General features: G+C 36.1%; 2 protein-coding genes across 4 annotated transcripts in view; both read right to left on the reverse strand.

The window, feature by feature from the left end:
- Nucleotides 1–6284: 6284 nt before the first annotated feature.
- Nucleotides 6285–22037, reverse strand: Cfhr1 (complement factor H-related 1). The gene is given in 5 exon segments (NM_001044227.3): nt 6285–7502; nt 9931–10113; nt 18076–18252; nt 19167–19361; nt 21907–22037. Coding segments are annotated over 5 exon segments (825 nt in total). The 5' UTR covers nt 21980–22037; the 3' UTR covers nt 6285–7305.
- Cfhr4 (complement factor H-related 4) overlaps nt 7028–27970 on the reverse strand; it is a 94321-nt gene continuing 73378 nt past the window's right edge. For 2 of the 3 annotated variants that reach the window (XM_087581367.1, XM_087581365.1), the window contains one exon: nt 22165–22647. Coding sequence is in view for 1 of the 3 variants with exons in the window: in XM_087581368.1 (XP_087437494.1) it covers nt 7306–7502; nt 9931–10113; nt 18076–18252; nt 19167–19361; nt 21907–22033 (879 nt within the window). In the remaining 2 variants the exon portion in view is untranslated. Of the gene's footprint in view, nt 7503–9930; nt 10114–18075; nt 18253–19166; nt 19362–21906; nt 22648–27970 lie in introns of those variants that run through there. The other variant, XM_087581368.1, reaches the window with a different exon arrangement.

Genomic DNA, 27970 nt, shown 5'->3' on the forward strand with positions numbered 1-27970 from the left:
ATAGATATGATGGGGTTTGCCAGATTATTGGTTGAGAAGGTTCTTTTCTCACTAATGGAGTTAATTTTATTACAAATAAATCTCAGAGTTTGTCCTTGCCAAGGTGCAGCTAGAAAGCAAAACTTATAAAAGGGAAGGCAATCCCCAGTCTGACACCAAATCTTATGCCATCATTTTAGACATTTAGACATGTTATCCTGTAGAACTTCAAGAGATGAGTGTCTTTTCAGCTAGAACATCCTGCTTATGGTAATTTATTACATTAGTGCTTTTAGACAACTAACTTCACAGCTGTTAAACACAATTCTTTTTGTAAAGAACTTTTACTGTTAAGAGTAAAGCATTTCACTGAAGTTTGGATAATTTATGTTTCAACTCTCCAATATCATGTGATAAAAAGATTCAAGATATCTATTCAATTTTGACTTTGTCATTTATACCTGCAGTTTTATAATAAAGAATTCACAAAACAATCAAAAACAATGACTTCATGAAATTCCTAGGCAAATGCATGGAACTAGCAAATATCATCCTGAGTGAGGGAACCCAATCACAGAAAAATGCACTTGATATGCATTCATTGATAAATGGATATTAGTCCAAATGCTTGAATTACCGAAGATGCACAGACCACATGAAACTCAAGAAGGATGACCGAAATGTAGATGCTTCACTCCTTCTTTAAAAGGGGAACAAGAATACCATAGGAGTGGATAGGGAGGCCAAGTTTAGAACAGAGACTGAAGGAACACCCATTCAGAGCTTGCCCCACATGTGGCCCATACATATACAGCCACCAAACTAGATAAGATGGATGAAGCAAAGAAGTGCAGGCTGACAGGAACGGGATATAGATCTCTCCTGAGAGACACAGCCAGAATATGGCAAATATATGGCGAATGCCAGCAGCAAACCACTTAACTCAGAACAGGACCCCTGTTGAAGGAATCACAGAAAAGACTTGAAGAGCTGAAGGGGCTTGAGATCCTGTATGAACAACAATGCCAACCAACCTGAGCTTCTAGGGATTAAGCCACTACCCAAAGACTATACATGGACTGACCCTGGGCTCCAAATTCATAGGTAGCAATGAATAGCCTAGTAGGGGCACCAGTGGTAAAGGAATCCTTTGATCCTGCCAAGGCTGAACCCGCAGGGGACAGGATTGTTGGGGGAGGGCTCTAATGAGGGGGGTGGATGCGGAGGGGAACATCTTTATAAAAGGAGAGTGGCAAGGGCTAGGGGGATGTTGGCCTGGAAACCGGGAAAGGGAATAACATTTGAAAATTAAATAAGAAATACCCAATTTAATAATGATGGAAGAAAAAAAAGTACTGTTCATTTTTTTTTTTTTTAGGATTTCTATTATCTTCCTAAGATTAGATTTAAGGTCATTTCCTTGTGACTCAGGTATGGTAGGATATTTAGGGTTTGCTGTTATCGGATTCCTAAGTACTGGTGCTGCCATATTGCCTGTCTGTTGTTGATTATGCTCTTATACTTGCCTTTCATCATCAGATTGGCCCTAGTTTTGGCATTCCTGGTAATCCCTGATGAGGTCAGGTTTCTGGGTTTATAAGTAGAGCTCCTAATCCCTAAGTCAGCAGGATACTGGCATTTCAGTTAGAACTGTGTGTTCTTGGTGGTGACAGGTTTCCACGTATGCAGGCAGAGATGGTAGGTTCTGATAACTTTAAGCAGATGGTTGTCCTGCATGAGGGGAGGCTTCCAGGAGTACAGGTAGAGCTGGGAGCTCCTGATGGATGCAAGCCTCTGTTTCTCCTGAGCAGCAGCAGGTCTCCAGTGATTCAGGTAGTTTTGGAATAGTCGACGACAGGCAGAGGCAGCAGGGTAGATTCTACCTAACATTTACTTGATTCTTTCACATCACCTTCAAAGATAATGGGGTTTTCTGGGCAACTGGATAAGGTGGGAGTTTCCTCAATAATAAAGTTAGATCCATTACAAGCAAAGCACACAGCATTTCTTTACCAAGATTCTACCATGAAGCAGCACGAAAAGGGAAGGTAAATATTGATAAGACACCGAATCTTAGGTTTTCATCTGACATAGATCTTCCTTAAGGGAATCCTCAGCCATGTGTTATGCTGCCTTTGGGGAATCAAACATCAATTTCATAAATGTGCTTATCAGATATCCTGAATATCAGATACTTATATTAATATTCATAAAAGTAGGAAATTTATAGAGGATAGATTTTTTTATTATACCTGGTGTATCTCACCCGCTTAAAATAAAATGTTTACAGGGCCTATTTTGATTCCAGAGAAATCACATTCCTCACTTAGGTATGCTACTCTGGTGCATATACCAAGTGACTGGTAGATTTTGGTTAGCCTAAAACAGGCGAAATCTCTTTGAAAGGTCTATGACTGATCTACTACTTGGACCTTATGATCCAGAAGAGTAGATGGTACTTGAAGTGCCAATGGCAGATAGGAATGGTCTTTGGAGCCTGCCACAGGCCTCCATTGGTGAATTGAAGAATAGAACTTTGAGATTTAGAAGCAAATCTCTACCATAAGCTGTAAACAATCTATTCTCCATTTGAAAGACAGTTCTTGGCTTGCTATTTGGGACCCTATCTATCATGTGACCTGAGAAGTCCATGATGAGATAAGTGTTATCTGATGTGCCAATCATAAAGCAAAATGTACTCAGCCGCAATTTATTATCAAATGAAAGTGATATATACAAGAGTGGGTCTCAGCAGCTCTTGAAGGCAAGAACAAGTAAATTACATGAAGAAGTTGGCCAAATGATTTTTACTCCTTCTGAAATGATGTCAGATGAAAATTATATACCTAGAGCCTTATGGTGTGTTCCTTATGATTGATTGACTGAGATGGAGAAGACTAGGGCCTGGTTTACTATTGATTCTGATTATTATACAGGCAACCACAGAAGTGGATAGCTGCAGTGTTACAAACTCTTCTAGGAATGCTGAAAGTCATGTTTTAGCAGAAATCTTCACAGATGGCAAAACTTCAGAGAGTACACATGGATACATAATTTGTTTAAAGAGAGAAATAGCTGGATGTGCAGTTGTTCACTGAATCATGGGCTATAGCTAATTTTTTGCTTGGATGGGGCTTGAGGAAGATCATGATTGAAATATTAGTGCTAATGATGTCTGAGTAGGAAGCTCTGTGTGGATAGATGTGTCCACATTGTCAGAAGTTGTGAAGAAACTTGTGTCCCATGGAAATGTTCATCAATACATGACTGATGCTGAGGAAGAGTTCAACAATCAAGTAGTCTTAATGCTGCATTCGGTGGTAGTCAGCTTCTTTTCACAGACATCTCTGTCATTGTCCAATGTGCCCATGAACAAAGTAGTGATAAAATGAGGTATATAAATGGGCTTGGCAACATTGACTTCCACTCTCCAAGCCTGCACTGGCTACACCTTTATTCTGAGTGTCAACTCTGCCTACAACATAGACCAGTACTGAGCTCCTGATATGGCACCATTCCTGGTAGAGACTAGCCAGGAACCTGATGACAGGTTGACTGATATTGTATATCTTCTTCTGTAGAAAGCACACATTTTTGTCCTCCTGGAGCATATACATATTTTGGTTATAAATTTGTCTCTCCTGCCAATAATCCCTCTGGCAAATGACCATCTGTGGACTTAAAAATGCCTTTTTCACCATCATGATATTCTACACAGTATTGCATCTGGTGAAGGCCCATAGTCATTGAATGCACTGGACTTATGTTCCCCATTTTTATGCAGCAACTGACCTAATGGAGAGATTAAAATTCCTTTTGAAGACAGAGCTATAGTGTAAAATTACATGAAAACAGCTAGGAGAGCTGTTGCAGAGTTCTCCAAAGGGCAGAATATATTTTGAATATTCAGCTCATATATAGTATGATGACTCTTATAGCCAGGATGCATGGGTCAAGAATCATGGGTTGCAAAACAGAAACCCACAATCATCCCTAGTAATAAACTCAGAAAAAATTACTTCCTGCTCCTGAGACCTTAAGTTCTGCTACACTGGAAGTTTTGTTTTCAGATTAGAGAATGATCCTGCATCTCTACAACAAACATTCTATTGACCTAGAATTCCACACTTCCATATGGCCACTTTGAGTTTCAAATATTCTTTAACAAACAGCCTGAGAGGAATAACAGTATTAAGGGGGTTGATTGATCCAAATTATGATGATAAAATTGGATTCCAACTCCACAATGGAGGTAAGAAAGATTAAGTCTTGCATGCATAGAATACTTTTGGTATTCTCTTGGTGCTACATTGTCCTGTGATGAAAGTCAACAGGAATTGCCATAGCCTAATCTAGGCAACATGACAAAGATAACAGACGTTCCAGGAGTGAAAGTGAGTCATTCATCCAGGAAGAGAGCCAAGACCTGCTGAGGTGCCTGCAGATGGTGGAGGAAATACAAAATGGATACTAAAGGAATATAGTTATAAATACCACATGTGATAATTAAATAAGAATGACCCACATATAGCACCTGATAAAATTGCTGGCACATTAGGAGTGGTACTATTAGAAGATATGGCCTTTTTGACTAGATATAGTCTTAGTGGAAGAAGTGTATCACTGTTGGGACAGGTTTTGAGGACTATGCTCAAGCTAAGACTAGTGCGACGCAGTTTCCTTCTGCTGCTGGAAGATCAAGATGTAAAAAATATCTCACCTCCTGCAACATTGCTACCTTCAAGCTGCCATGCTTCACATCATGATGATAATGGCAAAACCTCTGAAACAGGAAACCAGACCAAATTAAAGGCTTTCCTTTGTAAGAGTTACTATGGCCATGGCCATCTCTTCACAGCAATATCACCTTAACAAGGCCATCAGCTAAGACAGTGTAACCAATTTGAGAAACAAGTTTTATAGGTGAAATGAGTGCTTTGGTTTTATTTTGTTGAGAATGCATTTGTACACATATTCCTGTTTTCTTTCTATTTGCTGTATTTCATGATCATGTGCTCTAACATCAAAAAAGGGAATATCAATGGTTTTCTTAAAGTTTCTGATAATCACAATAAATGCTCTATTCTATGCTAGATTTATAATGAAGTTATAATTGTATATAGAACAGTCAATATATTTAAGCGTGACTATAAACTGGATATTGATTTAATTTGGAAATTAATCATGAAATGAGGAGATATATTTGTGTTTCAAGTTGATAATTGTCAAGTTTGTGATGGCTGATCTTGATTGTCAAGTCAATTACCTCTTGAACAAAGTACAATCCAGAGATAGAGTGCATACCTATGAGAGATTTTTCTACTTGATTTGAAGTAGGCAAATCCTCTTTTCTAGTCTGAATCTTTGAGTTAGGAAATTAAACACTTTTGATCTGGAACTTGAAGCAGGAGGACAAATGGCTTTAGTCCAGAATTTGAGAGGGAAGACACACATTTGATCCGGGGCACGACTTCTTCTGGAAGACTACATAGGACATAGAAGAAATGGCTTTTGCTCTTTTGCTCTTTCTCTTCTTGTCCTCGCATTGCTAACACGTCCAATTCATTCCCTAAAACTAGAGATTATGTCTTTGGGATTGCAGAGTACACAAAAACCAACTAGTTCATGCAGCCTTTCAAATTGAACAAATGTTGAATTCTTGGACTTTCTGTTCCTTTACAGTCATTCTTAAATACCCAGCATGCATCAAGTAAGTCATATTAATAAATCATATATGTGTGTGTGTGTGTGTGTGTGTGTGTGTGTGTATGATTCATTCCATATGTTCTGTTACTCTAGAAAAATTTGATTAAAACACCAAGGTACACTGAAAACGGGTCTGGATTAAATCTAATTTAAATACCTAACAGATTATTAATCACATTCAGTAACAGACGTTTTTTAAATGACAACTGGTTTCCTAAGTCAAACAGGAACTATGGTGGATTACTTCTTCTCATTATCAGACTGTCATATTATATAAACACAAACATGTGCAAATATATATATATGTGTGTGTGCATATAAACATATAATATACCTATTATATATACATGTATATATGATATATATTTATACATGTGTATATGCATATGAACAAAAGGATATATATAACAGAAAAGTTAAAAACTCAATATTTGCTGAATAAATATCACTTTCTTTATCAAAATATTTATAAGAGATGTCCATACACTATAAGAAACTCCTTAAAGATAATGAATAAGAACCCGTCACAATACTAACTTCAAAGATAACTATAGTTTTAATAAGTTAAAATATATTCATTATTATTTTCGTTTTTTATTAATTTGGGTACACAGTGTTCATGTGTATGTGGTAGTTTCAATACCTATGGCCCCATACTCAAGTGTTTGAATGCTTATCCATAGGAAATGACACTATTAGGACATATAGCTTTGTTAAAGTAGGTGTGGTTTTGATGGATGAAGTATGTCACTGTGGAGGCTGATTTTGAAGGTTTCTAGGCTCAAGCTATGCTCAGTGTGGCACGTGGTCTTCTGCTGTTAATGGATCAAGATGTAGGATTCCCAGCTTCTTTACCAGCATCATGTGTGCCTAAAAATTCCCATATTTTCAACCATAATGATAATGGTCTACTTGTAAGCCAGTATTATTCATAATAGTTGGATTGGTTAATTTGTTTCTTCCAAACAGCAAAACCCTGTCTAAGACAATGCTCATTGCCTGTTTATAAGTGATCCCAAAATTTATAGTTTAAATGTAAATATTATTATAGTAATAGAATCATACACATAGGAAAAATTTAATCCCTTTGTATAATTGTATGAATATTTTATCATTTCAATGTACAAAATATTATAAGTTCATATGCAAGAACTTTCTTAGATTCTTATTGATACAAAAGTAGCATACAGTACCTAGTTATATGCATTTGTGACATTATATATGATAGTTTGGTTGTTATGTGTTTCAGACATAATAATAATTTGAAACCTGAGTCAGTGTGTCTTCTACCAACTGTGAATCAGAGCGTTACATTAAAAGGTATCCATGAAAATCTGAAAAGTTCTGAACAGAAAGAACTTACATTTATTTTTTTTTGCTTGGACATAGTTTGTCCTTAGACATATCATATTTTGGATTAGAAGCTTTGAATTCAGTCTTCTTGCATTGTGGCAACAGTCGCTAAGATTAATCACCATATAACAAAAAAGTTTATATGCTTATTAGAAGAAATGAGCTAAACAATATTTCAAATGTAAATTGAAATTGAATTAGTAATAAGCATGTGTATTTCTAAACAAAGGTTCATCCATAAGGTTTACTAATAAATCTATTGTGATTTTACAGACAAGTGGGATAATTGATGTGACCATCAATGCATTTTGAACGAAATGGAGGTGATCCTCTTAATTTTCTATATCCAGGTTTACACATGAATTCAATATTCTCCCCTGATTGGGAATAAATCCTTCCATTTTCTCTCCATCTCAGAACTATGTTATGTTTTTCCAGAATATCTTCTGGTATTACACATGCATCTGAAAGATAAATTGCCAAAGTTCATTAATTAATACATAAACCTATAGAAATCACACCCTTTCTATAGACAAATTCCATTTTTTCTGAGAATTAACTATAAATGCAATGTCATCAGTAACTTCAAAAATTAATTCAGCTGTGAATTTATAAACAAGTGAAACTTCAATCAAAAATATTAGTTAACTGATAAAAGCATTTGAAAAGGTAAAAGTAGAGGAAGTTGTATATTAATGGGTTGTAAGAATTAATATTGGTATCGACATGTCCATATCTCCTACGGTAACTAGCAGACCCTATGAGCCCACACTGAAATACCAATATCACTTTTCATATTTTTGGGATAAAAATCTAAAATCTGTGTGGAAATTCAATAGAATGAATAGACAACTATAATTAGAGCAGAAAGGAAAAATCTGGAGCTATCATACTTTGTTTCAAAATGTACACGGAGCCCCACAGTAACCAGAACACTCTGAAGACTCCAATGAATGAGAAAAGTGATTTGAAAATTGATCTATGCATCTACAGGTAGCTGATCTTAATAAACTTTCCCAAACTTATGTTAGAGAACAGATACCATATTCATAAATGATGTAATAATAATTGATATCCACATGGAGATAATTAAAATTTGTCATCTGTCATTCTGGGCAAAGTCAACTGAAAGTTGGTCTAAGACATTGATGTAAGAACAAACTACTGAAAGTATAAGGAAGCACAACAGGGAAACATTTCACGGTTTTGAACACTGCGTGTTTGGCTGGGACTCCAAATCACAAGGCAAAAAGCAAACTTTGACCTATGGATTTGATCCCATTGTAGTACTGGTGCATATCACAGAGCATAGTCAATACAACAAAGAAATTGGCAGCAAGTTTAATTGAAGTATATGGTTGTCTATTCTTTGTTTCCAGGTATTTACATATCTTTTATAGGGGTGTCCTATGTCAAGAAAAAAAAGATTTGAAAATACATTTATTTGGTTTGGTTTGATTTTGATTTGATTGCCTTGGGCCCTGTTTTCTGCTAGAAGTTGCAATACCATTTTTAGTAAATTGAATGTGAAAAGGCTTTGCACTATATCTGTCTCAAATTATACTTAAATAATTTAAAAGATTTCAGTTCGTTGATAACCTTTAGCTGAACCATCATTAGTCTGTGGTTAAAAAAGCATTTTAAAAGAAAAATAAGCCAATTAAAACTGGATAAATGAATAGATACTTCTTAAAAAAACACCTAAGTATCATTAGCTGTCATTTCATTGGCAAAGCCATAATAAGATATCTTCTCACTCAGTTAAATAGCACCCGAGAAAGGAGCCCTTTAAAAAAAAAAGTGCTCATGAGTGTGTTGTGAAAAACTCACAAACCATTCATGGGACTATAACTTTCTGAAATTACTATAGATAACAATTGAGATTTCTTAAAAATTTATTGTTCTTATATGTTTCTTCTCGTATGTACACAAAGGAAATAAAATCAAATTACTCAATCTGCATATACATATATTTATTCTAAACTGCTACATGAAAGCAGATAAGATGAAAAACTGTCTGAACTAATACTAACTAGTGAATTTATAAAGACAACATGGTATGTTTAAATGTAAAATATTGTTCAGACACTGAAGATATATTTTTAATATTTTAGTTAGAAAATGGAATTGGAGGAAATTAAGTGAAATAAACCAAACACAGAAAGACAAATACTTTGTCTTCTTTCTCAGAAAGAGAAAAGAAAGACTATAATTTCTCTAGAATGCATGACAGTGATTAATAGGTGTTAGCTGTCTTATCTATGTGTGGATTTAATAATTGCAAGATGTATAGAGATTTGCTGATTTGTATAAAACTGGACTCCATAGACACACATATTGATTATTCACTGGAGAATGGTGATACTTGTGAATTATGTCTTATGTCCTTGTTGGAGTTTGTATAGACTTGTTAGATGTATGTCTATTTCTTTCTGCTCCCTGCAGAGCCAGATATGGAATACTCAGCTACTTCTCCACCATCAAGTTTAATTCTGTGCCTCTGTGCTCCCAAACATGATGATAATAGATTAAATCTATGAAACTGTAAACAATCCCCACCAAATGATTTTTTTGGGTTGCCATGGTCATAGTGCCTCTTTATAACAATAGAACACTGACTAAGAGAAGAGGTATAAAATATTATCCTGGCATCCTCTTGTGTAGACATTTATACATGTTGGTAAAACCTTAATTATAAAGAACAATATGCACAATTTTATTTGACAGTTTTTTTTTTAAGAATCTAATAATCTTGTTTTATCACATGCTGATGTTTGGCACTGAAGCACAGACAAAACAGCACTTGTCTTTTGTGAATGTTCTATTATCAACAGAAAAGTATCCATAATATAAAACAGAATCTCTTATAATCTATGAGAATAAGATACTTACGTAAGCAGGTTGGTGGGTCAGACCACTTTCCATTTCTGCATGTTATTATCTTATTTCCCTTAAGTAAAAAGTAGTTCTGGCACTGATATTCAACTGATGATAATGGTGCATATTCTGGTAATGACAAGGAGGTGATGTCTCCATTGTCAATAGATGGAGGAGGCCCACATTTCCCTGCTGAATCTAAGAAGACAACATTTGAGTAGTCAAGCGATCAAGTCAAAGTACAGGCTTATGCAGAGTCAAAAAGAATGAAGCATTAACACTTTAGTGATTTCTGGTTAAATAAATGATTATTTGAAGAAAGATTAGTAATATAAACTGAGAGTTACAAGTTCTTCTTTCCTTTTCACATTAAGCACTTAATTACAGCAAACATGTTTCAGAAAACCCTCAAGTACTAGTAAATATCTTAACAGCTTCTAAGCACACAGATGCCAATACAGATAGGCATTTTTTAAAGAAACTTGATAGTATGTAAACATATATACTCCCACTCTTTACCATTTCATATAAATACATTTGTAAACAAGACTTGAAAACTTTTAATATTACAGAAGGCTAATGAGGCTTTCTGGGTATCTGACAGTGTCAACATAAACATGCACATCTATGTTTTACTTTAGCTAGATATATCTGAAATGCTTGGATATAATATTTTTAGTAAACATTATATGAAGAGATGAGACATTGGAAATTCTAGCAAAGAATTTCAGAACTCATCTACCAGCATAATATTGTCCATGCTTTTCTTCAGACTATTGATTGCTCTTGTGAGGATACAGGAAAAGTCTGAATTCGAAAGTATTGATTCTGTTCTGAAAGATCTCAAGAGGAACATCATGCATCTGAGACAAACTCAATCATTTTTTAGATAAAACTAACATGTTAGTTAGATTTAAGCAAAATTAATGGTTTAGTGTGAGGGAAAATGAAAACAATTCTCCATAATACATGACTGTACATATTCAAGAGCTGAGTAAAGTCAAATAGGACAAGTCCCATGTAGCTCCTGGAGATCCATCTACTGAAATTGTTTAAAGAAAACATGTTGAAGAAAAATCAGTAGGAAGTCATCATCGACCACACTGGACCCAAAGAAAGTGACTCCTATCCTCTCACCATGCAGACCATAGCAAGGAGAAGAAAATGAGTGTCAGCCTTAATTTCTACATCTGTTGTGTTTGCCTTTTGAATAAAGACATTAATGAGACATTATCAGATCAAAGAAGATAAAGGGGATTAATCTCCAGCAAAGAGTTCTTCCTAAAGAATAACCATTAGAATTCATTACATAAGTAAAAATTAAAATTAAGGGTAGGAAAATTTTAACTATAAAATAAAGGGTATAGAGTAGATAATCTTTGTTTTCATAAAATCAATTTGTGTTTCAAGTGAAAACTAGCATATAAAAATAGTGTTAAAAGTAATCATAGGAGGCAGAGGGAGGGAGGACATGAATGGCAGAGGGGATTCGGAGGGAAAAGAAGAAGGTCGGGATCTGATATGGTGGGAGACAGGACAGAATCCTAGAGGGCCTTAGGAATGAATAGAAGTATTTACTATGAATGGCTGGGGGACTTGAGAAACCCTAGAATGTCTTAGAAAGCAACGATATGAGAGGAGGCTCTTAGGATCCAATGGAGATAAGCTTAGTCAGAATGTCCAACAGTAAAGAGATGGAATCCAAAGAGACCACCAGTAAGTAGACATGGCCCTAGGTGAGGGGTGGGGTCTCCCAGTCCCCTTTCAAATGTTTGACCAAGAATTTTTCCTGTGTATAGGAAGCACAGGGATAAAAATTGAGGAGAGCCTGAAGGAAAGCCCAGCCAGTGACCCTCTCAACTTGGAATCCATTCCATGCACGGGCACCAAACTTTGACACTATTACTGATGCCATGTTGTACTTGCAGAGAGAAGCCTAGCATGGCTGTCCCCTGAGAGGCTCTACCAGCAGCAGACTGAAACATATGAAGATACTTACAGCCAACCAGTAAAATGAGTTCTGGGATTTCTATGGTTGGGTTAAACAAAGGATTGATGGAGGTGAAGGGGATTGTGATCCCACAGGAAGAACAACAATATCATATAACCAGAATTAAGTTCCCAGAGACTAAGCTCCCAACAAAAGAGAATACATGGACAGATCCATGGCCCCTGGTACATACATTGCAGAGAGCTGCCTTCTCTGACCTCAGTAGGAGAGGAACAGCCAAATCCTGTAGAAACTTGATGCACCAGGGAAGAGTTATGCTGGTAGGGGTGAGGTGTAGGTAGAGTGAATAGGTCAGGGATCACCCTCTCCAAAGCAAAGGAAAGGGGTACAATGAAGAGCTTAGGAATGGGGGACTGGAGAGGGAGCCAACATTTGGCACTAAATAAATAAAATAATAAAAAGAAAGAAAAACTTGATGAGTAATGACGAAAAGCAAAAAAAGAGATTTATTCAAAGAACAATACTAAGAAGTAGAGTAATTATATGAAACAAGGACTCTGAAAAAATAAAAACAAAAAAGAATGGCATTTAATATATGTAACAGAAAACTCTGAAGGAATCTTTACAAAAACATAGAAAATGTGAAAAATAATTGAATTTTGAAGGTAAGTTCAGTTTCTACTTACTCATTGGAAGATAAAATGTCAGGATTAATCAATGATGATACACAAACACTTAGGGTGACTTCAGTAACAGGGGTTTAGGCAACTATTAGAGATAGCACACTCAAATTGTGTATTCAAAAGCATTGAAAAGTGCATGCAACCATTAAATTATTGAGAATGCCTCCTCCAAAACACGAAGAAAAAACAGAAATAAGGTCCAACCAGCTTGGTTACTCTTCTGAAGACATAGCAGCCTGAATGCCTCTCAGGAGTCCTACTGCACACAGGGCAATAAGTAAGGGATCCTCCCAAAAGAGAATGCTTTCCAGCCTGCAACTTCTGCAATGCTTGTCTGCTTCTCTGAAGACACCACAGTCTGAAGGCCTCCCATGAGGTTTGCTGCACGCAGGATAATTGACAAGTTTGAAGGCTTCTCGGGAGTTCTGCTGCACACCAGGCAACAGACCTCACAGTCTGATGGCTTCTGCAGAGACCTACTGCAGGCAGGGCAACAGATGAGCGGGTTGTCTTCTCCTATGAAGACTCCACAGTCTGAAGACCTTTCAGAGTTGCTGTAGCCAGGGCAACAGGTCATTTGCTGCATGCCCCTATGAAGACCTCATACTCTGAAGGCTTCACAAGAGGTCAGCTACCAGAAGGGACACAAGCCTACTCAGACAACTGCAACCACCCAGGGACACAAGAGATAGGATCAAGACAGAGACAGCCAGAACAGCTGACACCAAAGATATGCAGTTTGCTAGAGGCAAGCCCAAGACCATAAGAAACAGAAGCCAATATACTTCGGCATCATCAGAATCCAGTTCGCACAACACTGTAAGCCCTGATTGCGTGAACACAATGAAAAATCAGGAAGCTGACCTAAAATCCTATCTCATAAAGATGTTAGATTCCTTTAAGGAGGATATAATTCATGGAAAGACAAACATGAAACCATAGGTAAACAGGTAGAAGCTATTATAGAGGAAACAAATAAATCCCTTAAAGAAATATAGGAAAAAACAATCAAAGAGGTGAAGGAATTGAAGAAAGTGGTCCAAGACTTAAAAGTGGAAGTAGACACAAAAAGAAAACAAAAAGTGGCCATCCTTGAATTGGAAAACCTAGGAGAGAGGTCAGGAATTACAGATGAAAGCATCACCAAAAGAATACAAAAAAATAGCATAGAGAATTTCAAGTGTAGATACCTAACAAGATATTGACACAACTGTCAAAGAAAATTCAAAACATAAGAAAACTCCTAACCAAAAACATCCAGGAAATCCAGGAACAATGAAAATATGAAACCTAAGACTAATAGAAATAGAGAAGTGCCAAGGTTCCCAGAGCAAAGGACCCGAAAACTTTTTCAAAAAAGTCATAGAAGAAATCTTCCCCCAACATAAAGAAAGAGATGGTCACAAATAGACAAGAAGTATATAGAACACCAAATAGATTGGAGGAGGGAAAAGTACTGTCATCACATAATAATCAAAACACTAAATGCACAGAAAGAATATTAAAAACTGTATGGGACAAAAGTCAAGTAACATACAAATGCAGATAGATAAGAATTACAGCAGACTTCTCAAAAAAGACACCAAATGCCAGAAGAGCCTGGACAGAAATCATTCAGACCCAAAGAGAAAGCAAATGCCAGCCCAGGATACTATACTGAGCAAAATTACCAATCAACATAGGCAGAGAAACCAAAATATTCCAGGACAAAAACACATTCAAACAACATTTATCTACGAATGAGCCCTAAAGAGGATTCTAGAAGGAAAACTCCAACATAAGAAGGGTATCTATACCAAAGAAAAAGCAAGTTATTGAACAACTCACAACAAAGCAAATAGGAGAGAATCACGTGCACATAATGCCACCTACAACAACAAACATGACAGGAACTAAAAATCACCTGATTTAATATCTCTCAATACCAATGGACTCAATTCCCCAATCAAAAGACATAAGGTAACAGACTAGATAAACAAACAGGATCCAGCACTTTGTTGCACAGAAGAAATATACCTCAATAACAAAGACAGAAACTATCTCAGACTGAAAAGCAGGGAAAGAATAGGTATTCCAAGCAAATAGTCACAAGAAAAAGGCAGGGATTGCCATTATAGTATCCAATAAAATAGATTTTCAATGCAAACGTTATCATGAGAGTTTGGGAAGGATACTTCATATTCATGAAAGGAAAAGTCCACCAAGAAAAAGTGGCAATTATGAACATCTATACCCAAAATAAATGCATTAGCGCCCACATTCATGAACTAAACTTTACTAAAGATCAAAAAACACAATGAAAACCACACAAACCCAACATCTCAATCTCATCAATGGACAGATCATTGAAACAGAAACTAAACAGAGACACAGTGAAACTAATAGAGGTTATGAATCAAATGAATTTAACAGATATCTAAGAACACTTCACTCTAGAATCAAAGCATATCCTGTCTTCTCAGCACCTCATGTATTTTCTCCCAAATTGATCCTATAATCAGTCATAAAACAAGCCTCATCTGATATAAAACAATTGAAGTAATCCCATGCATCCTAGCAGACCACTACAGCCTAAGGGTGGTCTCCAATAACACCAAAACATGAGAAAACCCATATACACATAGGAACTGAATAACTGTTTATACAATGATAACTTGGTCAGGGAAGAAAGAAGGAAAGAAATTAAAATTCCTGAAATCAATGAAAATAATTATACAGCATACCCAAACATATGGGACACAATGAAAGCAGTGCAAAGGGGAAAATTCATAGAACTAACTGTTCTGATTAAAAAAACTGTTATAGACATTCTATACTAGCAATTCAACAGCACACTAGACTGTTCTAGAACAGAATGAACCTGAAATACCCAAGAGGATTAGAGAGCAGGAAATAGTTAAACTCCAGGATAAAATCAGCCAAATAAAAACAAAGAGAACTATACAAAGTATCATCAAAACCAAAAGCAGGTTCTTTGAGAAAATCCACCTGATAGAGTAAGAAAAATTCTCAATTTCATATATAAAATCAAACAGCCAAGAGGGGGCAAAAATAATTCTTAGTAATAAAAGAACTTCTGAGGGAATCTTCATCCCTGGCTTCAAGCTGTACTATAACCAAATAGTGATAAAAATTATACAGTATTGATTGGTACAGAGACAGACACGTTGATCAATGGAATAGAAATTAAGACCCAGAAATAAAACTGACCATGAACACTTGATTTTTGACAAAGAAGCCAAAAGTATACAATAGAAAAAAGAAAGAATCTTCGATAAATGGCTCTGGTCTAACTGGCAGTCTATGCATCAAAAAATAAAAAAAGGCTCTATATTTGTCACATTGCACAAAGCTCAAGTCCAAGTGGATCAAGGACCTAAACATAAAACTAGACACACTGAATCTATAGAAGAAAAATTGGGAAAGAACTTTGTACTCATAGTCATTGGATTCAAATTTCCTAAGCAGATCTCTCATGGCCCAGGCTCTAAGATAAAGAATTGATAAATGGGACTTTATCAAACTGAAAGATTCTATATGGCAAAGGAGATAATCAATAGGCAATATCAGCAACCTACAGATTGGGAAAAAAATCTTCACTAACCCCACATACAATAGAGGGCTAATACCCAAAATACATAAAGAATTCAAGAAGCTAAACACCAGGAAACCAAAAACGAATCAAAAAATGGGATATAGAACTCAACAAAAAAAAATAACAAGGAAGGAATCTCAAATGGCCCAGAAGCACCAAAAGAAATGTTCAAATTCCTTAGCTCAGGGTAACTCAAATCAAAGAGACCCTGAAATTCCACCTTTCACTAATCAGAATGGCTAAAATCAAAACCTTGTGAGACAGCACATGTTTGTGAGGATGTGGGAAAAGAGGAACACCCCTTCATTGCTGGTGGGATAGAAAACAGGTACAACCACTCTGGAGATCAATCTGGAGGTTCCTCAGAAAATTTAAAATAGATAATCCAGAAGACCCATTTATTTCACTCTGGGCATATATCCAAAAGATTACCTACCATGCCACAGGTGGCATGCATTCCAAAATATTCATAGCATCCTTATGTGTGATAACCAGAATTTGGAAATAATCCATCGGTCCCACAACAGAATAATGGATAGAGAAAATATAGTTCATTTACACAGTGGAATACTACTCAACTATTAAGTATAAGAAGTTTTGCAGGCAAATAGAACTACAAAATATCATCCTGAGTGAAGTAACTCAGACCCAAAAAGACATACATGGTATATATTCACTAATACATGAATATTAGGGCAAAAAAGTACAGAATACCCAGGATACAATGCCCACACCTCAAGAAGGTTAACAAGCCAACGCTCCCAATTAGGATGCCCCAATCCCATTTGTCATGGAGATGAAAGCAATCAGGGGAGAGGGTGGGAAAAGAGAAGGATGTACCTGGATTGGATGGGAAAGGAGAATAGGGGACCTTGATAAGTATTGGCAGCATGGGAAACAGGACTGAAGCCCTGTGGGCTAGCAGAAAAGAATGGAAATAGGCAACCTTGGGAGGTAAGAGATGGGAGAAACCCTATAAAAAGTACGAGAGACCTGGGTTATGGAAGAGTCCCAGGTCCCAAAGAGCAGGATCTTAGAGAAAATGCCCTACATTGCGGAGAGGGAACTTGCAGAGTCTTCCTCCAGTAGAAAGACAGGGCATCAAGTGGAGGGATGGGCTTACCATCCAACAGTCAAAAAACTCTGACCCAGAATTGTTCCTGTCTGAAAAACTTCAGGGACAAAAGTGGAGAAGACCCTGAGGGAAAGGAGGTCTGGTGACAGACCCAAAGTGGGATCCAGCACAAGTCTGACAGTATTATACTTTCCTTGATAAATGAAATTAAAAAATTGCACTCAACACTATTTGAAGACTTTATTATTAGGAAGAGATACTTAAAATATTTACTGCTACAAATGATATTCCGGCATTCTGGAGGTTCAGAAGAAAATGATTTTCATTGAGTTCAAGGACAAGTTGTGTGACATTGGGAGTTTTAGTTCAGCCTGTGCTGCATCAAAGACCCTATCTTAAGTATACGTTATCTTCAAAATAGTTTTCATTACCATTGAAAGTCCATATAGAAACTTTAATAGAAAATAATATGTTTGACGAGTGATAAGAAAGTAGCATTCATGTCTGAGTTACAATGCTACTGCTAATTCCAGACAACCCTTGCCAATATAGTGATCAATTGAAGAAATAACAATTTCATTGGCCTTTTCTCAACTTCCTTTGGAATCAAAATATGCAAATTATAGTTCATATTTATAATTCAGTTTACTTCTTTACTGTTTAATTATTTCTTGTATTCCTCTAATCATGGTTGTAGAAACAGGAAATGGTGGGAATTAAGGCATACTGTAACCCAAATCAAAATTCTTGATGGTAAAAGTCAGTAAAAGACCTTTATTTAATCCATAACAGTAAACTTGATTTTAAGTATCGTGTATCATGGAAGGATCTAAAAGAACAACGTTTGTGTACTTACTGGGGGAAATGCATTTTGGCGGAATGGACCAGCCCTCTTCACCACAGGTGATGGTGCTGTGATTATTCTGAAGGCTGTAGCCTTGATTGCAAATAATTTGTACAATATCACCTTCTTTGTGTGTTTGACCTGAAGATGTAGAATGACCGTTTTCCACAGAAGGAAAGAAGCAGAGCCCTAAGAGAGAGAAAAAAATTTCAATTTCCAATGTGAGGGATGTTAATTGAAAGGTAGGTTGCACTTTAGAATATTGTTAAAAGAATGACACAAGTAAAAGAAACTATACAAATGAATCTCCTGAAGCTATTCAATCCCAGCTGGTCCAGATAGAGAGGTTCTGCCAGGGATGTCATACCTGCACATCCCAAGGGCTGAGATTGTAGATGGCCACTGTGCGTTACATGTGGATTCTCTATGTCTCAATTCTGGTATTCCCGTTTATAGGTCAAGCATCTCATCTATCAATCCATCTCCCTATTAATGGTGCTTTGAAATATTCTTTGAATAACATATTTTCACTGATAGATTCTTTATATAGAATAGTTATGATACACTGTTTTTCTGATTCTTTCTTCAACAAATAATGACTTTATTAATCTGCTTCTTCACTGACCTATATCGTTTCCCTTCATTTTTTTAAAAATATACCCTTAATCATGGGGTTTGCCTACATTCACTTAAGGATCTATGTATTATAGATAACAAGTCTAAGGGTGAAGTAAGTTTTGGAAAGTAGACTAGTAAAATGTCTTGCTAGATATCATGAGAAAAATAATTCAAATACAGAGTATAATTAAGTGTTTATTTTTCCATAAAAGAGTGGCCATATTGGTTTTAAGTACATCCTGACAAGAGCTGTTAGTACAAACACTCTTCATCAGTTTTCAATTCATACTTTTCTTTTGTAGACAACCTGTTGACAATATGTTCTTCATTGGATTTTTTCTGAGGACAAAAATAGCTCATAAAAGAAAGACTTTATCTGCCCCTTCTCCAGCCTAATTCTGGGATTTTCCAGATCCCACTTTCCCTTCCTACATATTCTTGTTTTCATGGACTCAGTGTTCATCTAAGGATGGGTGTTTACTCACTTAGACACTTTGGAACTGGTGACCATCCTGCTTCTGTGCAAATTATGGGATTCCAGAAGGAACTTGAAGGAGACGCAAAATTATATTCACAGGAGTAGTATAAAATCTTCCCACCAGGAACTGGTGAAAATGGCTCATATTTCTTTTCATCATACACTATTCCATGTCTTATTTTTGGAAAATCACAATGGATCCCTTGGAAAAAATGAAAAAGTTAAATAATAATTTATAATTATTGAGGATACATTTATTTGCAAAATGTTGTGTTTTCTGAATAATATTGCTCCTATCCACCAACCAAATTCCAACTTCCTTCAAAATATTTTACAAAAATCACCTTTTATTGAGTTAGTGATGCCACTGACCAGAAATGTTTAGCACCCTTTTCAGGCTTCCTTTTCTCAACTACCCACTACAAAATTGAAAATGATTATTTTCCTACAGATTCTGAGGCGAACTCACAAATATCTTTATGACACACAGACACAGACAGATACAGACAGCAGACAGACAGACTGACAGACAAACAGACACACACACACACACACACACACACACACACACACACACATGTTGTGTGTCCAGAATACCCTGAAGAAATAGGTGAGGGAAACTTTGTTTTTTAGTGACAACCATGTAGAGTTCCAAAAGTCAAAGACATGTCCCATTGGGTGAGAATTACAAGTAAAAAGCAAAAGTAACACAAATGGAGCATCATCAAATATCCTGCAGAAACCGAGAAAGTGTGTCTAAGGCAGCCAACTGGAGAACCCCATCCAGATTCCCAGGAAGAGCAGAGAAAACAACTGAGAAATCAGCTATGACTAAGTTATCTTTGAAGGAAAAGTAACTGGACACTTCAGCTTACTATTTCAACCTTTTCTGTCAGTTTCTGTTGGCTGCTGTGAGAACAAATTTCATCAAGTGATATCTGTTGCTATCTGTTCTATTACTTAAATGTGTCATCTAAAAACTCTCAGAGGTGAAGTCACGATGCCTGCTATAAATTAGCAGCCCTAGAGGATTAATGCTGGATGTCATTTTGTGAAAAATAATGTTTTGTGCTCTCTCTCTCTCTCTCTCTCTCTCTCTCTCTCTCTCTCTCTCTCTCTCTCTCTCTCTCTATGTCTCTGTGTCTATCTGCCTACATGCCTCCCGGTCTCCTCGTCTCTCATCTATTCATGAATTTCTTAGCTGCTACTTATTCTTTAACTGTGGCTTGCTTCATTTTAGTAAATTAAGTCAAAATTACAAGTTTGGCTTTTGTAGGTCATTTTTCAGACTGCACAGAATACCAAACTCTCAGTATTTATAAATAAAATTGTGTGACATAGTTAACTGTATTTAGGAACACACACACACACCCACACACACACACACACACACACACTCATATAATGCTTTGTAGAGACAAAAGGGAAGGGTACATTTTAATATACTACAAGCTCAAAATATTTTAAGTTAAAAAAATCAAATAAATATTTTCTGTTATTTGGCAGGATGAATTTCTTCTCTCATTCTGTAACTATTACTTCTCACAGTGAGATGTGGTAACCAAATAAAATAAGTTTTAATCTCTGAAATAATATTGTAAAATTTGTTAGGATGCATTTCAAAACAAAAGTGATTATCTTGTTCTTAATTTTTTCTCTTAAGTGAAAAATGAATCACTCTTTAAATAACCATTAATTTTATGTGAAGATTAGCCAAAATATATATCGCAAAATAAAGTCTTTCTGAAACTAGACCCAAGTACAGTGACTAAATTCCAGAACCCCACCCCTTGTTTAAAGTGTCATTTGAGATTGCATAGAAATGATATCGAAAATAACAGTGTTCCTCATGTAATCTATTTTTTATGTTTTTTCTATCTTTATTAACTTGAGTATTTCTTGTTTACATTTCGATTGCTATTCCCTTTCCCGGTTTCCTCATGTAATCTTACGTAAGACATTTCCAGTTGATAAAAAGGTGAATTTGGTTGAAAAGTAAAGACTCACACATTTTGATGACGACAGAGTTAAAAGGTGTCTAATCTGTGAAAAGGAAATCAACTTCACACAGATTCAGGAGACTTTAGGGTCCCTATGGAGCTTGACTTTGTCAGCGGCTCTGTTTATTTATAGCGCCATTATCTTTGAAAATAAATCTTGTTACACTCACTATCTATGCATTTTAAAATATTACTGTTTGATTTGTCTAAATTGCATTGGAAGTTTAGAAAACAGGAAAGAAATCCCTTTATTCAGTTTCTCCTTTTAATTGCCTACCAGAAACTATTTCCATAAGTACACTGGTTTTTACACTTAAAAGTGTTTCTTATTTTTCACTTAATATATTTTATTGCTTACTTTTCATTTATTACTTGGATATTTTTTATTTACATTTCAAATGTTATTCCCTTTTCTGGTTTCCTGTCCATATCCCATCCGGCTCCCCCTTTTTCTGTAAGAATGTTCCACATCCCCTACCACCCACGCCTTCCTGCTTCCCCACTCTGACATTTCCCTACACTGGGGGGCACAGCTTTTTCAGAAACAAGGACTTCTCCTCTCATTGGTGCACAACAAGGCCATCCTCTGCTACATACGCAGCTGGAGCCATGGGTCTGTCCATGAGTACTCTTTAGGTAGTGGTTTAATATCTGGGAACTCTGGTTGGTTGGTATTAAAATAAAATAAATTAAAATATGCTAATATACAAAAGAGAATGTGGATGTTTCCCATCTCTTTCTGCTTACCTTCCCCTTTGGCAGAAGAGAACCATGAGGTTAGGAGGACATTGACTAAGAACAACAGGCGACAGAACCCCATCTTCTGAAGCCGTGGACACTCCAGCCGTGGTGCTCCTTCTGGGAACTTGGTCATTAACAGTGCACAACATTGAGTTTCAGTGTATAACTGGCAGCCAGTTTGGTAAATATCAAAGGTCACAAGGGAGGGGCTAAACAAATAAACAACATCCAATGGGCATTTTACATTAACATTCAACACTCACATTAACCATTTATTTAGCAATATACTAGCATTTATTTATTTATTTATTTATTTATTTATTTATTTATTTATTTATTTATTTTTTATTTTTGGTGTGAGTATCCTAGACAATCAAACTGAACTATTCAGAAAAGAAGATAAAAGATAGCACTTCCTTTTGCCTTGCTTATAGGTATGCTAGTTGGTTTGGGCTGTTGGTTGATTTTCTTCTTTGAATCCTTATATGACAACTGCTGGTATGATGAATGCTGGTCCTTAGGTAGGAGACTTTCAGAACAGTTCCAGCTCAGGGTGCATCAGGTCCTGTGATGAAGTACATTGTGCCTTCTGCAATATGTGTTTATCTTCCACCAATGCAATGCAAGTAAGTAGTCTCTTAGGTTCTATAAGACAACCCTGACCAACAACTTACAAGAGTATTTCTCTTGTCTAGTATTACTGTATTTATTAGGTGATCGTTGGTGTTTGGAGGGGACATTATCAACCTAGAAGAGAAAATTTTATTCAATATTATATTTACATAATAATATCCATACAAATAATTTCTATTTGTATGATATTTGTGTACATAGAATTACTCAAATGATAGTTCATTCTGAATGTGGAGAGTTAATAGCATGATTTGTTATGATTTTCCCATATATCCTTACTGTTATTATACTTTGTCCCTCCTGTACCTATTTCTTTCACTTCTCCCTAATTAGGGCCATCTTATTTTTCCCCTTTCCTCTGTCAGATCATTTGTATTCTGCTTTTCCCCTTTCAACTACTCACTCACCCTATTACTGTGGCAATGGTCAGTCTTTACTTCCCTGCTTTCTGTAGTTACTCCAGGATATGGACTCATGTGTGAAGATTTAGAAGTAGGAGTCTTCAGTGTAGAAGAGTATGTTTCAAAGATACAAACTCAAGTCATTACCCCATTTTGTGGTGAAATTTTGTTCTTTTGTTGCTAAATTTTTCTTCTTTTTTAATTGTATTTTTCTTGTATATTTTATGTATTTAACATTTCAAATATTCCCCTTTCCCTCCTCCCCCGTACACTCACCCCTCCCCCTGCTTCTATGAGGATGCTCCTATTCCTACCCACCTACTCCAACCTCAATGAAAGATTTATTTATTCTTATTTATATGAGTACACTGCAGCTGTCTTCAAATACACCAGAAGAGGGCATTGAAATGGTGTTGCTAAATTTTTAAACCCATTGTATATTCTATACATTATACCCCCATCCTATGAAAAAAAATTTCTCCTGTTCTATAGGTTGGCTGTGGTCTTTGCTGATTGTTTCCTCCTCTGTAATGAAAAGAAAACCACTCAATTTAATACAGTGTTAATATTGATTATCAACATTATTTCCTTATCCATTAGAATCCTACTAGAAAGCCATGGGTTACAATTATTTCTTTGATAAATCTGCATTTATTTTCAGCAGTAATAAAGCTTCAGTCCTGTGAAAAGGCATTTGATGATATTTTCCATAGGATGAGAGGTAGCTTGGAAATTCTGCATAGATATCAAGTTGTCCCAGCACCATTTATTGTATATTTTGTTTTTCCTTTAAATGATGCTCTTATCTGTTTCATGAAAAATCAGCTGGTTATAGTTTCATTGAGTGGCATACCCCATTTGTTCTACTGGGCTTGACATCTATTTCTGTACCAGTTTCATGCTTTGAAACTGATTTCACATGTAATCAGGTTTGTGAGACCTTCATCTTTGCTCTAATTTCTTAGGATTTTGGGCTATTTGTTCTTCCATGTAAGCATTATTTTTTTAAAATCTAGTTCATCAAACATAAAGGGTTAGGGACTGTTTAATCTCTAGGCGTGTGTGTGTGTGTGTGTGTGTGTGTGTGTGATGAGCTATAGAAGTCAGCTTGTATTGCTTCTCCTGTTCTAGGATTAGTTATCCATACTGTCACACCCCACTTTTGATAGAGAACCTGAGGATCCTGCTACCTGTGTGGCAGATACTTTACTAAGTCATTCTATATTGTACCACTTCTCAGGTAATTTTGATTTCTGTGGTAAATGAAATTGCTTTCTGTATATATCTCAGGAAATCATTCTTCCCCTGTTAAAGTATTGGATATTTGGGTGTTGATTCCGTACTCTGAAATTACAATTATTTATCAAATATTACAATCTTTTGAATAAGTCATCAGGGCCTTTTGTGGATAACATCATAATACATGCAATTTCAGTTAATTTGCTGTAAGCTTCGCTTTAATTTATATTTTGTCTTATTGTTGTGTGAAATATTTCAAGTACTATATTGTTCAAGAGTGGTAACAGTGGACAACTTTATCTTATTTTCAATATCAGAAAAACCATTAGTATTTTTCCCATACAGTATAATGTTGGGTATTTTCCCCTCTGGTTCTTAGACTCTTTCTACTTCTGCTTCTGCATAGCTCGCAGAGACCTCAGTGGAGGCTTTGATGCAGACATCCCGTTTAGAACTGCATGTTCCAATATCCCTCATACTCAGCACATTTTCCTGTTGAACAATCTCTGGTTTAGTTCCCATCTAATACAAGAGGATGGTCTCTAATTTTAACTGGACAAGGCAATTATCTCTAGGTGTAGCAAATTGTCCTTAAGGAAGTAACTTCAATGTTTAAGGAGGAAAGTGGTTTGGGCCATGTACTAATAATCAAAATGCTATGGACATTGTTTGAAGAATGAAAGCAATAGATTTTCTTAAGCAGAGTTGCATTGGGCATATGAACCACACTTAACTTAGGTCCTGTGCCCAGCAGGAGAGAGCAAACATAGACAAAGTCAATGGTATATTTGTAGACTTTTTGTTTCATATTTCCATGAGTATTTCTTTTGTCTTATTGGTGTTTTGTCTTTATATTGTCGGCAATGTTGTATTTTTATTGTTTGATTTCTTTGTATGCTTCTCGCAGTGTTTTTATTTGTTTGTTTGATTGATTTTTATTCTTCTGCCCATTTGTTTGTTTTCTAAAAAAGAATGAGAAAACCCTTCATGGCTTTAGTGTATGTGAAGCATATGGGACAAGATAGTTGAGAAAACCATGACCAGGATAAAATATATGTCTTTTTTTACAATGAAGGAAATACAAGGCTTAAACACTTGGGTTCCTTTGAAGTTAAGACTGGAGGTGTGAGAGAAACAGTAATGCATGAGACAAGTAGGGCAGAAAGGTTCTCAAACAGCATAGGATATCAGATGACAAGAGGAGAGAGATCAGAGTGCTTCATGTTAGTGTACCAGGGAGTCAGATGCCGCTCATCACACAGCCAGTCTCTGGGCTTCCAGGATTGTGAAAATCTTCCCATAGTGAATGCATTTGGCTATAATGGCTAAGGATGCAGATGCTGATGTTTACATGGCATGGATATGGGGTCATGAGGAGGCTAAAATAAAAACTCAATTATTTTTTAAAGATGGGTTTCATTGTGTGTCATAGGAACTATCTTGGAGAATATTTTTTATGCCTCTGAAAATGACGTGCGCCCTGCTATTTTTAGTTAGCATGCTCTGCACATATCTGACAGGCTCAAGTTTTATATTCGGCAATAGTGTAAAATGTGTCAGATTAATTTTACATTTTTGTGAAATAATATTATTTTGAAGTACAAGACAATATGACTAACATATTCTACTATTATTGTACAGTGTCTGTCTGATTAATACAAATTTAAATAGGGCTGTGCAAGCCTCTAATAGTTGAGGTACATAAATGGATTTCTTCCTTTAGATTTACATTTGGGCATATAACAATAAATATATTTTTATAAGTTAGTTACACATACATCTACTTGTTAAGTATATTTTATGAATTGACCTCATAATTCCAAATTGATTTGTAGTTTCCTCTTTTTAGTTTTTAAGGCCTATTTTTCTGATGGTAGTAACCTTAGTGCTATCTTTGCTTACCAATCCATGAATAGTATTTTTTTCATTTCTTTGTTATAGTCTTAATAGACATTCTCCTTAACATTTGTATGTTGCTTCTATATCACCTTTGTGATATGATGGGGTTTGCCAGACTATTATTGATTGAGGAAGTTCTTTTCTCACTAATGGAGTTAATTTTATTACAAATAAATCTCGGAGTTTTTCCTTGCCAAGGTGCATACAGAAAGTAAAACATATAAAAGGGAAGGCAAACCCTGGTCTGACACCAAATCTTATGCCATCATCTTAGACATGACAACCTATAGAACTTCATGAGATGAGTGTCTTTTCAGCTAGGACATACAGCTTATGGTAATTTATTACAATAGTGCTTTTAGACAATTAACTTCACAACTGCTAAACAAAACTACTTTTGTAAAAAACTTTTACTGTTAAGAGTAAAGCATTTCACTAAAGTTTGGATAATTTATCTTTCAACTCTCTAATATCATGTGATAAAAAGTTTCAAGATATCTACTCAATTTTGACTGTCATTTATACCTGCAGTTTTATAATAAAGATTTCATATATTGGAAAATTTAATGTCTTTAGATATCTTTCCCTAAAACAATATGTTTATTGTTAAAATTTATTATAAAAATGGTAGAAGTATTAAAAAATAAAGATAAAAAGAGATATTTCTCAACTCACACTGGAGTTACATCCTGATTAGACTGGGTACACTGAAAATATTATCTGTTTAAATCACTGTAAATACCCAATGTTCTATTAAGCATAGTTGGCAAAATGGAACTTTTGAATTGTTGTCTAGTAGCAAATTTCTATACTATTTTCTCTAAAGGTAAATTTCGTTTTTATTAATTTTATTACATCTGTTGCATTTTCATTTTAGGGGCAAAAAGTATGTATATGTTCATTGCTTATTTATAAGTTGTACAGAGACAGCTCCCTGCTCCCAAATCCTGTGGGAGAGAGAGCTGAAAACTCAGACATGGGGACAATCCTGAGACTACAGGGTAGGACACAATGCCACTTCTGCCCACCTTTGCCCACATCCCTGGCCCGAGAGGAAAGTGCATATTGCCTCTGGAGAGAGGAACATAGGAACAGTCAGCTGCAGGAGCCCCAAGTCCAGATCTGTGCCCAGATCTGAACTGAACGGGTCAAACAGCTCCCTGCACACAAATGTCACCCAACCCCTATTGTTGCAAAATATAAAAAATAAAAAAAGGGGGCTGGGGATTTAGCTCAGTGGTAGAGCACTTACCTAGGAAGCGCAAGGCCCTGGGTTCGGTTCCCAGCTCCGAAAAAAATAAAAAAAATAAAAAAAGTATGGTTGTCTTTTATCCCCACTTAGATCCAGTACCTCAGTGCCCCCAAGATATCTGCTAGATATCTTGGCGGAAACACATCTCAACTCCGCGCGTCCCAGTGTCTCCTGCTGCCACACACTTTCCTACACTCAAACCGTCACATAAAAGAACACACAACACAATAATCTTTGACCCAATTGATAAGATATAATTGCCCACCTAAACATACAAAGCCCAGTACTATCCATCCCTTAAGAACATTAATAACAACCTGCAAAGACAAAGAGCAGAATATTAACATCACCTGCCATGGCTTCTCACCCTCTCCCTATTGTCTCTTCTCCAGGTTCCAGTCTCCTCCTCTTCCCTCAAACTTCTCTCCCACCCATCCTTCCTTCTCATCCAGAGACAGGACTCCTTCTATCCTGTATCTGCCCCTCACCTGTGTGGGATTACAAATTCAATGGAGATAAGGTTCTGGTGAAGTCTCCTGAGTCCTGAGTATGTGATTGTCCTTGGGGCGGTGGAATTAGCACCAAAATACAGATAACTCCAGGGCAAACCACAACACACCCCACCCCCCTGGAGGGGAGAGCTAGA

This window comes from Rattus norvegicus, chromosome 13 (genome assembly GCF_021556685.1).
Source record: "Rattus norvegicus strain SHRSP/BbbUtx chromosome 13, alternate assembly SHRSP_T2T, whole genome shotgun sequence".
In the NCBI taxonomy this organism is placed as follows: Eukaryota; Metazoa; Chordata; class Mammalia; order Rodentia; family Muridae; genus Rattus; species Rattus norvegicus.